Source organism: Microtus oregoni, unplaced genomic scaffold, assembly GCF_018167655.1.
Source record: "Microtus oregoni isolate MIOR12 unplaced genomic scaffold, Mior012 000031F_ref0000149, whole genome shotgun sequence".
Lineage (NCBI taxonomy): Eukaryota > Metazoa > Chordata > Mammalia > Rodentia > Cricetidae > Microtus > Microtus oregoni.
In genome coordinates, this window is record NW_024543090.1 from 28,928,463 (window position 1) to 28,942,935 (window position 14,473).

At 46.0% G+C, this 14,473-nt stretch overlaps 1 protein-coding gene across 2 annotated transcripts in view; it reads right to left on the reverse strand.

Moving 5' to 3' along the window:
* The window catches only part of LOC121465657 (nephrocystin-1), a 57,071-nt gene that overhangs the window by 2,848 nt on the left and 39,750 nt on the right, over positions 1-14,473 (reverse strand). For both annotated transcript variants that reach the window (XM_041678961.1, XM_041678960.1), the window contains exons 14-18: positions 13,071-13,153; positions 11,419-11,495; positions 9,455-9,554; positions 4,350-4,462; positions 2,258-2,331 (exon numbers count right to left, since the gene is read on the reverse strand). In XM_041678961.1, coding sequence (XP_041534895.1) covers positions 2,258-2,331; positions 4,350-4,462; positions 9,455-9,554; positions 11,419-11,495; positions 13,071-13,153 — 447 coding nt within the window. The remainder of the gene's footprint in view (positions 1-2,257; positions 2,332-4,349; positions 4,463-9,454; positions 9,555-11,418; positions 11,496-13,070; positions 13,154-14,473) is intronic.

Here is a 14,473-nt window from a genome sequence, read left to right on the forward strand (position 1 = left end):
GACTGTCCAGGGCTGATTTGTGTATATTTATAGGTAATTACCTATCAGTACTGAACTCTACAGGGAACCTGAAAGCATGAGCCCCTCCTAGGTAGGACAGGTGCCTATGGTCACATGGTGCTGAGAAAGAGACCCCCTCTTCATCTCCTGGAGAAAGGATGCGCTGATGAGACGACCATGAAGTTTGGGTATGGGCAGGGCTGTTTCTGCCTCCTGGGACTGTGACACCCCAGCCTACAGCCTCCAGAACGAGACCCTTTCCAGAGACAGCATTTTATGGCAGACCAGGTGTCATTGTTATTAGGACGCGAATCACAAACTAAACTCAGCTAAGTAAAGCCAGGAGACTCACATACCTCAAGTGTAAATCTTAAAAGACACTATGACTTAAAGTGAAAACCACGTAGTAACGTAGACTCACTGTCTGGAAACCCACCAACTGTTTGTCAGTCAGGTACAAAGACTTGATTAGCTTTTAGTTCACAGAAAGCAGGGCAGGATTTCACACAGAGGGACTGGATGGGCACAGAAAGCATGCGTGGGAGTCACTGCCACCTCGCCAAGACCCAATCCTTTCCTCAGGAATCAAAGAGAAGCCTATCTTTCCCAGTTCCCTTCAAGTTAAGAGGATCACATGACTTGTTTTGACCAATGAAATGTTAGCAGGAGCGATCAGGTACTTGAGGCAAAGGTGTGTAAATCCCAAGGTCAATCTTTGCCCTTTCCTACAGGGGCAGTTAGCAAAAGAGAAAGCCTCTCATTCCAGACGGTTCTAGAAGAGCTGTAGCCTTTTACCGGCCTTTACCCCTAGGTAACTATGGGATGGAGTCCTGCTGGACGGCTACCATTAGTGAGAAACAACTAAAGATACCCTACCCCTGGGGGTGGAGAGATGGCTCAGAGGTTAAGAGCATTGCCTGCTCTTCCAAAGGTCCTGAGTTCAATTCCCAGCAACCACATGGTGGCTCACAACCATCTGTAATGGGGTCTGGTGCCCTCTTCTGGCCTTCAGGCATATACACAGACAGCATATTGTATACATAATAAATAAATATTAAAAAAAAAAAGATACCCTACCCCAGGCTGCTTCTCAGCGCTCCACTGGGAAGCCTGCCTGCTTTCTTGACCTCTACTTGCAAAGTACACCTGGCCCTCTCCCTCTCCCAAGTCCATCCTGTATCGGTTAAGATCCTCAGCTTGCTGCGGGCCTGTTGTTTTGTCTCTAGACTCCAATATGAAAATAGCCTTGCTCTGCTGTACAGGCTCCTTTGATATTAAATCCAGAAAATATGTCTTCAACCAGAAAAGCCCACTGTTGTGCCATGAGATGGGATTATAACTGAACCATGGCTTCCCTTTGAAAGTTCTCTTGTGCTCTTCAAGAAAGCTGTGTCCAAGAACACTGGGCACAGCTTACCTCATGAATAAAACCCATTAAAACTGTCCTTGTGCTTTCTGGGTCTGTTCTATAAGATTGCCTCCGAGTCTCGTGACATCACTCAGCAAGACTCTCAGCTGACATGGCCACAATCCTCCTGGACTGAAGTGGACTGTCCTGGTCGCCCATCATCCCCGCCTTCCTCACTCTCCACACGCAGACTCTGACCTTGGCCACCCATGGCCCCTCCACATATATCACACCAAATTGGATTCAATCTGCCTCAAAGTTTCTGCTGATCCTTCCACACCTGTGACACCATTCCTGTCAGCAGGTCACTGAGGCCCTAGCCTTTCGTTAGGTCCTTCTCACCTAAGGATCTTTAATGAGGCAGAGTTCTGAACGTCATTTGCTGCTTTCGTTAAATCTTTGAGGCTTCCAAAACAAACTCGGCCTTGGCACCTACCGTATTGTCTGTGTATGAGCCTTGCATGGTCACAAGGCTGGCCCTGATGCTTCAGGTTGAGACATAAAACAGTGGCTTTGGGGACTCAAATTCAACAGAAAATCAGAGATTTTCAACCTCTCCACTTTATTATTCAGCTGCCGTTTCAGACAGCACAGTGTGCTGAGTTCAATTAAAGAATGTTATGCACACCCCGACTCTCCTGAAGCTCAGCTGACTGAACACTGACTGCTCTGGAGTTTCGCTCTCCCAGCATCCTCTAGGGCATCTTACATGCCACTGCATCAGGGAAAGTGGTACCTGGGAGTAATAGTCACCATGCTTGGGAAGACGAGGCTGAGTTCGCTAGACAATGAATGGGGATTGGGAATTACTGGGATACAGCAGGTTTCATTACGGTACATGGTACCCACCCTGAGAGCATCCATCACGTCGGGCTGCTCCAGGAGCATAGGGAAGGTGGCCAGCACTGGATGACTAATTAAATCTGCAACACACAACAGGAAGAAGTCAAACTTCATTCTGATTTGACGGTATTTGAGTTCAGTATATCTTAAAATTATATGCCAGTTATTTGCTGACAGCACTTTACACACTTTGACCTCCAGGAGGGTTCGGAGGCTCGGAGCCCTCCTCTTTAATCTCTCTGTGTCTTAAGGACATCTGTCCTTAGGGAGTTCTGAAACGAGGTGTTCAACAAGGGTGGCCACACTGTGTCTTCTGTAGAAGGGGATGGAGGGAGGTGGAAGAGCAGTTACAATTCCCTGGACAAAGACACTGGAATCCATTCGCAGGGCCATAGGCAGTGCTCTTGCCCTGACTCCTCCCACAGGCCCTTCCTCTTGATGCCATCACAGAGGCAACACACGGATTCAAACAGCGGCTTTTGTTTCTGGAATGCAGAGTGCAGTACAGTCCGCCATCCTGTGCCTCAGTAGAGAACCACAGCCAGGACGACCTCCCTCCTTCAGGAACAGCCAGGAAGCCTGCCTTTGAACAGGGATGCTGGTGATGGCTCCTGGTTGTTAAACCCAAGGGTAAGCAATGCTTAGAGCTCAAGTGCACTCCCTGGAGTTACAAGTACTTCTTTAGACCTTTCTGTGAGGCTTTTGACTCCGTTCTACATTACTGGGGCAAGACTCTGGTGCAGGCTGCTTTCTAACAGGGAACATAACTGTCCACAGTGAGGCAGCACAGGGCAGCCATGCTCCTGCCTTTGCATCTATGCCTGCCCGCCCTCAACTTCGATCTTGTCAGCACAGACACGTTTTCTTGCCTCGGATCTCCAGGCACATCAGATACTCTAATCAGAAATGATTCTTAGGACCAATTAGTCTAAAAGGCTAAAGGGTATAATTGTGCTATTTTATTTTGAAGCCTGGCTGCTCAATTAGGGTGACTACAACCATACTTTCTCACTTACCACGCAATGGTACAACATCATATACCCAGAAGGCCACAGGTATCTGGGCACTTACTGATTTCTAGAGTTTTGGTGATACACAAAAGATTATGATGTTCTACTTTAGGGTTAAGTTCTTATGTTCACTCCTCTTGGAAAGTTCATTCATGTGTGACAGTTTGTTGATTTTTAAAATTATTTTTAATATTTTACTTGGAAAAAAGTTTTGAATTCAAATGACAAAGATTGGGAGCTGACTGAAGTCTAAAGCACGTGCTGTACGAACATGAGGACTGGAGTTTGTATTCTCCAGAACTCACGCAAATGCCAGTTGGGCATCCAGTTTACCCATATTCCAGTAGAGAGTGGACCCTAGAACTAGCCAGTCAAGCCGTGTGAATAAGGTAAAGAATGATGGATGGAGACAGCCAGCACTAAGCTTGGACTTCCACATGCATGTGCATTCGTGTGTACACGCATCCTTGCACATACACTACATAAACAATGAAAGAGAAGTACCAAGAATAAAAATAGGGCATAGAAACTACAACACTATTTGATATACTGACTTATGACTGATCCATGGATATACTTCACTATTTTAAGAACAGTTATTTGAGCTGGGTGGTGGTGGTGCACGCCTTTAATCCCAGCACTCTGGAGGCAGAGGCAGGTGAATCTCTGTGAATTCAGCCTCGTCTACAAGAGCTAGTTCCGGGACAGGCTTGATAGCTACAGAGAAACCCTATCTTGAAAAACAAACAAATAAACAAACAAAAAGAACAGCTATTTGGTATGACTCTGGTTTCTTCCTGGTAAGATGACAAGCATAGGTCACAGGTGAAAATAAATTCTGATTCCTAGACTGAAAAGGAAACTGTTTCTACATAGGCTCAGGATTTTAAAGGCCCAGAATGGAAAAGAAGTGGGAAAGAACTGAATACACGTGAGCTCCCAAAGCCGCTTCTAAGTGATGTGTTGGCCCTGGTGCTATTTAACGTCTTATTCCATGTGCCACATCTGTAGGCAGAGACACAGGCTGGCACAGAATGCATACCTTCAAGGATTGCATCACCAACCCACAGGAAACAGCCCAAACTTACCAGCACTCTGTAGGTTCGTCCTGTCTCGCAGGAGCACATCTCCAAGGATTTGTCGGTAAAATATCAGTAAGTGAGCGGAGCACATGCTCCCCACCAAGGTTTCGGGCAGCAGGCTGAGAGGAGAAGAAAGGTACCCATTACACAGACCCTTTCAACCCAGCCTCCTGGGCTTTTTCTTCTGTGTATTACTAAAACAAATAGTTTCAAGTTTTACTTTATTATTGAAAAAAAAAGATTTTACAGTTTAAAGGAAAACTTATCTCATACTCGGGCACATTAAACCAGAGATAACCGGCCCCCTCAGACAGACATTTTATGTCTCAGCACTGTGCTGTATGCTTGTGCGTCCATGCTCACACACACACCCATGTTAAATGTCAAATACAAAGGAAAGTCATTAAAGTGTTGTTCTGGAAAGGAACTAGAGAGTTGCAGGCTTGAACAAAAGCATGGTGCTGCCAAGTCTGATGTGGTGGAAGAAGAGGAAATGCCAGTTCAGACTGTTCACGGACTGGGTGGGTCAAAGGAGGCATGACAGATCTGAACTGAATCCTGACTTTGCTACTTCCTAGCAGTCAGATGAGGGATTAATTAATCACTCTCGGTGTGCGTTTGTTTCTTTATTGTACAATGCCAAGAGTAATACTTGAATTTCAGGTTACTGAAAGGATTAAAATGAAGCAAGTGTAGCATTCAATATAGTGTCTAGTATGCAGCAAGGGCTCAAAAACATAAAAGACAACAACTTAATATTGAAGTTTAGATGGTATCAGTTTAAAATAGATTATTATAACTCCTGGGGGTAATATGTAAAGAATATCCATGGTAAACACACACACACATGTGTATGTGTGCAAACAAATATAAACAATCTACAGATTACACAAATAGAAATAGAAAGGCAAAAGTATCAGTGCCAAAAAATCAATTAAACAGAAAAAGAAAACAATATGAAAGAAAAAAAGCTACAAGACACAGAAGATAAGCAACAAAAATGCCAAAATGATGGCACCCCGCATGGGCAACTATACTAAATGTAAGTTGATCAAAACTCCCCAGTCAAAATGTACAGATTGGAAGAAAGAATTTTAAAAGATAAGTCCAACTATATGTTATCTATAAGAAGCTTGCTTTAGACTCAGAAAAACATAGTTCAAAGGTTACAAAGGCAGCCTCAATTTTTAAAATTAATCCTTCATTTTAATATCCAGTGGACTTTAGAAGGGACAATGATCACACAGGTAATGCTCCGACTTCTGGCTGGCTGAAAGAGGAGGTGAGTGTGGCCATTAGGCTGGTGTGTAGGGACAAAGGAGTCCACGGGTAACTAGTCAAGGAATGTACATGAGCACCCCAACCACTCCCCCCCTGCATTCCTAGGGTGTCTGACCATAGTCATATGCACTATCTGGCTCACTGAGCATGCAAAAATACTGATTTGGTATAAATTCAAGCTAGATTTCATGGACTGACTGCTGAGGACCACTCATGGTGCCCCAATGCCACCATGCCCTCTAAGTCCATGCTGTGACTCCTAAGGGTATTCTCCATCTGGCTGTGGCCTCTCTGGGCAGTGCTCCATGGAATGCCAAGTACAGGGCTCAGGCTGACGACTTGCCACTAATTTTTGCCAGGGGAAGGGGTGGACTGTTCCTTCCTCCTATTGCACCCCTTTTCCATCTGACTGGAAGGCGTGGGTACTCCCTCAGCATGGGCACTCCTTTCCTTCCACCTCCCTTCTCCATGAGGCAATGGTGTCTCATTTTTTTTTCTTAGAAATTTTCTCATTTTTTCCAGACCTGAGATGATCAGAAAGGCTAAGCTAAAGGCCGAGCAGAAGAAGTGAAAACATGCTTCACTCGACCTCCACCTGGAGACCAGCACACAGGAACGGAGGGCTAGAAATATGATGAATGGATCCAGGAGTAACAGTCCTATTGCGGTTTTAAACGAGAGTAGACTATAAGTAAAAGAGAGAAAGGATGGGAACGCATTAAACAGACGAAAGAAAATATCTTCAACATCTTTGTAGGAATTGATACAAACCACCGCTCTGGATCCATGTTTCCTGATACTCAGAACCCTCTCTCCTCAGGACTTCAGAAGTATGCCTTTGGTCAAACTGAATCAAGTTAAGCCTCTTTGGAAAAGGATGGTTTATGCCTTTAATATCAGCACTCACGAGGCAGAGGCAGGTGGATCTTTGTGAGTTCATGGCCAGTGTGGTCTACAGAGTGAGTTCCAGGGACAACCACAGATACATAGTAGAGAGACCCTATCTCAGAAGAAGGAAAGAAGGAAGGAAGGAAGGAAGGAAGGAAGGAAGGAAGAAAACAGTAACGGAGCTACTGTCAGGTAATAGGCTCACCACCAACTGAGTCTATGGGCCCTTCCTTGTTCAAAGAAACAGGTTCAAGAAGTGGGGTGCACACCTTTAATCCCAACATTTGAGAGGCAGAGGAGGAGGAATCTCCAATTTCAAGGCCAGCCCGATCTACGGAGTGAGGGAGTGAGTTCCAGGACAGTCAGAGCTACACAAAGAAACCCAGTTTCAAAAAAACAAAACAAAACAAAAACCCAAAAGAGGTGGGTCTGCACTTTGTATTTTCATGTCTTATGATATGCAAATGATACCGAGGGCTTACGCAAAAACGCTGGATGGGTGAGGGGCCACAAGCAGCTGCAGCTGGATCTTGGGTGAAAACAGGCACCAGTGAAAATTGAAACTGGGCTTCTTGTCAGTGTTCATGCACAGTTGTATGCTTCTTGACATAATGGAAAGAGCCCCATTGAGCGTCTCTCAGCACTGAGCAGAAGAGAACTGTGCTTAACCACAGGTGAAGCTGGTTAGCAGGGGAAGGAGGGGCTAGAAGTGGAAAAGAGCTTTGAAAGAGAGGAGGAGAATAATGTGGGTGGAGTCATCACCCTTCTTCTGGAAAGCATGGGGAGTGGCTTGTCAGGCAAGTGAGGCTGCTGAACAGGACAGCCCAGCCCATCTGCACTTCCCTGGCGTGGAAGTGCAGAGAACCATGCAAAGCTCACTGCTGGTGCCCAGCCTCTCGCCTTGAACCCACACATAGGTCTCACAGCCCACAATCCTCTGGCCCCACAAAGTCCAAGGCCAATGACTGGATCACACCAGCAAGGTGCTCACAGCAGAACAGCAATTTCAAGACCCAGATCAAGTCTGTGGGCCTAAAAGAAAGGTACACCCAGCAAATAGGCAGGAGAGGCTGGAGACAGCGGGAGTGGGGAGTGAAGACCTTGAGAAGCTCAAGAGGACATGAGCAGGAAAATCTCTACTTGGAAATTGAGTCACACATCCATTTCTGTGCCTACTGTGAGCTGCATTTAACATGCTTCAGTTGGTCCCTGACGTCCGGGGGCGGGGAGGGGGGGCAGGGACGAAAGACTTTTGTCCATTACTGTACAACTCAAGGTAGTGCTTGGAGCTTCACACAGAGAACTGCCTTCCTGACCTTGGCCACACAGAGGTCTTGATCCAGAGACAGGAAAGAGTATCTGAGAAGCAGAATTTGAGCCAAGAAAGCAGCATTGAGAGCAGTCACTGATGAGCCCTGGGGTCTGGCCACAGGTGAGCGATGGGAGCAGCGAGAGGGGGAGTGAAGACAGACAGGAGTTGGCTTTTCTCTCACAAAGGCTGCTACTGTGAGGAGTTTGTCTTCCTCACCTCGAAAAGGGAACAATTTTTCAAATAAGACTGGCCAAAAGCGGGGAGGGTGGATTAGAGGCTCTATGAGTATCTAAGGAGAAAAAGCCAAGAGTAAATATCCCCATGAACACATTATTAATGGTTGCTGACAGACTGAACTGTAAAGGATACCCCGTATGTCAGCACGAGGCCAGAACCAGGGCTGTCTGGGCTGACAGCACAACCTGGACTGAACCAACCATGTTCGAGGGGCAGGCCAAGCCGTCTTCCACTTCCCTACTTCACTAAAAATGTTAATTCTAGCATTCACTTATTGTGTGTGTGGGTATGTCCGCCACAGCATGCAGGCAGGGGGAAGGAAGGAGACCTTTAGGAGTTGGTCTTCTCCTTCCTCATGTGGACCCTGGGGATCAAACTTAGCCGGTCAGGCTTAGTGGCAGGCACTTTGATGTGTAAAACTATCTTGCTGACACCTACTTCCTGTTGACTGAGGAGCAGCAAGCAGGTCCTGGCAGGACAGCCCTCTGCAGTAGGCTCTGCCTTCTATGCAGTCTTCCCTTCCCACAGTCCCTATCCTTCAACCCTTCAAAGTCTATTTAAATTCCCCGATCCTGGGGCTGGAGAGATGGCTCAGTGGTTAAGAGCATTGCCTGCTCTTCCAAAGGTCCTGAGCTCAATTCCCAGCAACCACATGGTGGCTCACAACCATCTGTAAAGAGGTCTGGCGCCCTCTTCTGGCCTTCATCCATACACACAGACAGAATATTGTATACATAATAAATAAATAAATATTAAAAAAAAAATAAATTCCCCGATCCTATGAGCGGCTGCTTGAGGCTAAGGCTGGGAGCCCACTGACAGGAGAGAACTCTTGTTTTAGAGAGAATGGGATGCTCTCCATCATGCCTGCAGAGAATATTATGTCATCATGTACATCTGTCAAGACTTGAGAACTGCTTCATAAAAAGGTAATTTTACTACACATGAATTATGTCTTCCTAACCCTGACATGGAAAGGAAGGATAGGACTACACTGGTAAGACCTGTCTATTCAAGAGTGTCTAAATTATCTAACATGATATCTGTCATTTAAAAACCTAGGTGTATATAACTATGTGTGCAGGTGCTCACGGAGGTCAGAAGAAGGCATTGGATTCCCTGGATGTGGAGTTATGGACGGTTGTGAGCTGCCTGATATGGGTGTTGGGAACCAAACCCAGGTCCTCTGGAAGAGCTGTCAATGCTGTTAACCAATGGGCCATCTCTCCTGGCCTGACATCTACCTGAAGAGGAAGTGAATCTAAGCTTTATTACTGTTCTGTTGCCTTTTGGATTTTGGCAGAGTACTCAAAGAGGCAAAGAGGAACTAACAAGAGTCAAGGAGAAGCCCCCACTCCAGTTATCCCCCAAGGGAGGCAAGTCAGTCACTCACCTGAGCATGGCCCTTGACCTCCGGTTCAGAGAGCGCAATTTCACCAGCAGCTGAGGCTGTCTCCGCATGCTTATCATCTGACGGAACACACTGCCCTGGGCTACGAAGGCATCAAGAACATGGAGACAGAGTTTAAGTGCTTGGGACAGAGTTCATTCAAACAAATATTCAGTGAGAACCCATAGCGAGTGGTGCTGAATTGCATGAAAGGCAGTGGTCACCCGCCCAGCTTCCGGAGCCTGTCTGGACATAAACACCTATGTGTCTGCAGAGGGCACCTCATAGGGCACTGTGACAGGTACTCTGTGACATGAGCTGACAAAACATGCCTGGCTCCAGGTATTCCCAGACGACCCACAGACTCCAAAGCCCCCTTGTTCTAAAAGGTTGGACCCCGCACTATGGGGCAGTGGTGAGGGTCTACAGCACCAAGCCAGAACCAAGATGGTGGAGGCATGCCAAGGTACTGCAGGTCTGTTGAACTTGCACTTTACAAGGAAGGACCACATCTATGTTACTGTCCATTTTCCTGCTTCTCCAGCACACTGCTGGGTGGATGGCACTAAGGGCACTCAGTTCCTTTTGGGGGGCAACTTGGCCTGCACTCACATAGCCTTTGAATTAGCCTTTTCTACTCTTTCTATATTTGTCACGAGTATTGTGCTGGCAGTTTCATGTCAACTTGACACAAGCTAGAGTAATCTGAGAGAAGGGGGCCTCAGTTGAGAAAATGTCTCTGTAAGATCAGGCTGCGGGCAAGTCTACGTGGCATTTTCATATTTAGTGACTGATGGGGGAGAGGCTAGCCCATTGTGGTGCTATCCCTGGTCTGGTGGTTCTGGGTTCTATAAGAAGGCAGGCTGTGCAAGCCATGAGGAGTAAGTCAGTGAGCAGCATCCATCCATAGCTCCTGCCCTGTTTGAGTACTGCCCTGTCTTCCTTCCAAGATGAATTACAAGTGGTTTAAAAGAAAATGGCCCCCAAACAGAGTGGCACTATTAGGAGGTGAGGACTTGCTGGAGATAGTGTGTTCTTGCTGGAAGAAGTGTGCCACTGTGGGGGTGGGCTTTTTGAGGTCTCCTAAGCTTACGCTTATGTACAGTGTGACAACTGACTTCCTATTGTCTGTGGATCAAGATGTAGAACTCTCAGCTCCTTCTCCAGCAACATGTCTGCCTGCATGCCACCATGCTTCCTGCCATGATGATAACAGACTAACCTCTGAATTATAAACCAGCCCCAGTTAAATGTTTTCCTTTATAAGAGTTGCCATGGTCATGGTGTCTCTTCACAGCAAGAAAAATCCCAACTAACACCAAGTATCAATCCAGGTACAGTAAAAAGGAGCTGAGACAAGGTCCCCATTCTTCACAATTTTCTACCATAGAGTCTCAGATGTCTTAACAAAAACACACACTTAGATAAAAGCGGCTCAATCTCCATACTGACGACACATTAAGGACCATGACTCAGAGGGGAAAGTGTGTCTTGTTAGGACACAGGGACATTCTCGCATCTCTCCTGCCTGCCTCATCTTGAAGGAAAGGAGGGTAATGCAGTTTGGGTTTAGATGTCATGCATGTATGTGGTCCATAGACGTACATGCACACACACACACACACACACACACACACACACACACACACACACTACATCTTTTTTTTTTAAAAAAAAAAGACCTGTAAAGAAGAGGTGGCAGGACCTTTTGAGGGTGGGGTCCTCAGGGACACATTAGGCCCCTGGGGCTGTGCCTATGAAGTAGATAGAGGGACCCTTGCCCCTGCTCTGTTCCCAGCCATCCCGGGGACTTCTTCACCACATACTTGACCAAGCTGTTCTTTGCTAACACAGGCACAGAGCTACAGGGCCAGTGACCATAGACTAAATCCCCTCTCCTTTAACTTGCTTGTGGCAGGATCCCAGGGTTAAGAAGCCCCTAGCAGAGGGTTACAAATAGGCTGTACCTCTTCTGGACACCGAGGGGTCCACTTCAACGCCTTTTTCGTAAGGAGTGCCACCATTCAAGAAGAGTTCATACGTTCTATAAAAGAACAGCATACGTGATGGTCCGTGTTGTAGGCATTTGTGAACCAGACTCAGCCAGGCATATGCTTCAGGACAAAGGTATTCTCGGGCACTTCACCCAACCACTGGTAAGTGCGAATCAAGGTGCTGATTCTCTCATGAGCAGCATCACAACAGACAGATGCCCCCACTTAGTACTAACTGCATGCAGAAAGGGTGATTTTCCACATGAAGAGCTCGATCCTAATGTCATTAAAATGATTTGTGTCGATAAGTAATGACTCTTATTTCTCAAATATATCGAGTCATTATATGCAGTGAAGTCATTATTAGCTTCTACTGCATTCTCCTCCTCTTCCCTCCCTCTCTCCAGCTAGGTAAATGCTGTATCTCTGACTTGCTACCCTCTGGCTCCCATGTGCTTCTCTTTTATGGAAGGATAACTTATGTGTGCACAGAGAAGTTAAAAGTTATTAGCCATTCTGCTCTCTGGAGGGGTTTACCTGGATCCACCCACACAGCCCTGAATGAACCAAAGTGGAGTCACAGTGTTCATATCAGTCTGTGATTTCCTCCACACAACATGCACTGGATGGGATTAAAAATAGCTGTGACTCCATTTCCGGACAGGTAGACATGTACGTGTCTCCTTATCTCCTCTACTAAGCACAATATAATCCTACGCTATATTGTAATATATTACAATTTATATATACTAAATATAACTCATTTTTTAAAAAAGAAATTGTAAGAAATCAGGATTCCCATAATGATCCACTGGTAACAAATGCCCTCCCCTCCTACAAGGGTAACATCAGATAACCAGTGGCCAGAGCTGAGAAGGCTGTGAGGGAAGTGTTGCATAGTTATCCTCACAGGAGGCTTTGAGATAGGAAATAATCTCCAGGTTAAAGATGGAGGAGACTGAGACCTAAGATGTTAAGGAACCTAAACAATCACCCAGGAAGAGCTGGGTCCAAAGCTCTGGATCGTAGAACTTCCCACCCAGAATCCTAGTCTAGGTCTGTCCCTCTGTATTCCTCCTGCGAGGTAACTGTATATCCTTGACTTAGGTCATTAAAATTGTGATCATCTATTTTCTTGTTAGTTTCTGAGATGGGGAGGCCATCCCCTCACCCTTGTGTGTGGAACATAGGTATTAGCCCATCTGCTGTTACTCTTATGGCTTCAATTTGTTTACAGTTGCCGCCACTATGATTTCAGCATCCTGCCTGTTGGGAAGGCAGAGGATTGAAGACTCAGCTGCCTGCTCTCTGAAGGACCCCAGGCTCTGTTTGCAGCATGCTGAGCGCAGGGCTCTCATAAGGACTACAGACTGAGTGTTCTCCGCAGACAGCCCGTGCAATTATCCTTTAAAACACGGATCTCCAAGTCATTCCTTTCTTACTGGGTGAGAATATACACTCTTTCTCAATTTCTCAATATCCATTCTTTCTCAAACACCAAGATCGATGTGAAAAGCCCTCTTTCCAAAACTTGTTGAAATATTAACAGAATAAACTGGAGGAGGATAGTCCCTAGGAATTTTCTGCAAAGTTGCTCATTTGTGAGAGATAATAAGCCCACTTACTTTGCTGGAATAGGAACTCCGCTGGCATCGAAAAGCTTCAGAAATACCCAGCCGCAGCTTAGCTCTCCTCTCTCCCCCGTCGACTATGAAATAAAAGAGGCGCAGAGAATGGTGTCTGAGATAACCACTCAGAAGCAGTCAGCACTCACTCTGAGGACTAAGCTGTCCATCAAGGAAAAGAAGCTGTAACATGCCAGGGCTCCATTTTACCTATAGGTCAGATATTAAAAGTGGTACTTCAAATGACATCCCTTAAACCTAACCCTGAGGTAACTGTTGCTATTGGGTCTCTAGTGCTAACATAATTTGGAGACAATGTCAAATTGCAGGATACTACATGACATTCTGAAGCTTTGCTTTCAGGGGGTATGGAATATAGGAATCAATAACTCAAAGATCCCCTGTGGAATATTCCTTTATACTGTATAAATATATATATCACTGTGATTGGTTTAATAAAAAAGCTGACTGGCCAATAGCTGAACAGAATAAGGTTAGGCAGGAGAGCCAAACTAAAGACACTGGGAAGAAGAAGGGCAGAGTCAGAGGAGTCACCAGTCAGACAGAAGAAACAGGACATGTACGAAATGAGGCAGCAAGCCATGAGCCACATGGTAGCACTTAAATAAATATGGGTTAATTTAAGTTGTAATAGCTAATTAGTAATACGCCTGAACTACTAGCTGGGCATTTATAATTAATATTAAGGCTCTGAGTGATTATTTGGGAAGTGGCTGCGGAGACACAGAGAAACTCTGTCTACGATGATCCCCTTGCTAGGAAGCTCAACCCTCCTGCCAATTGCCAGGGACCACTGGGGCTCTTCTCATGTTCTACCCATCTGTCTTGAAGATGTACAGGATGATGTGGTAAGTAACATGGTCTTCCTGTGACAGCTCTCTGTCTAGCTGCAAGGCTAAGTTTATATGCTACACCTCTCAAGCTATGACCAGAATATGAACGTGTGGAGTCACTAGTGAGGGTGGACACCGTGGGGTCCATGTTTCTCATGTTCCCTTGCCACTTTCTCAAGTCACTGAGCAAGAACTGTGACCTACAAAGTTAAGTGGACTTGGCTCCCAGAAGACAGAGGTGACTGAGTTCCCCACTACCCCCCCCACCAGAATATCCTCAGGAGTTTTTAATTACCTCTGGAAAGTTCCACACTTTATCAGTGTTTACTCTTTAAAGGCAACTGGGGTTCAGTGAGGCTATAAATGCCAACAAATACTCCTTTGCTTTAAACAGCATTTAGCAGTACCACATAAAAATAAGGAGCCAGGGCAGTGCGAAAGCCCAGTGAGCCAAGGGGTCTGTTGCCAAGCTTTAAACACCACTTAGCAGTACCGCATAAAAATCAGGAACCAGGGTAGTGAGAAGGCTCAGTGAGCCAAGGGGTCTGT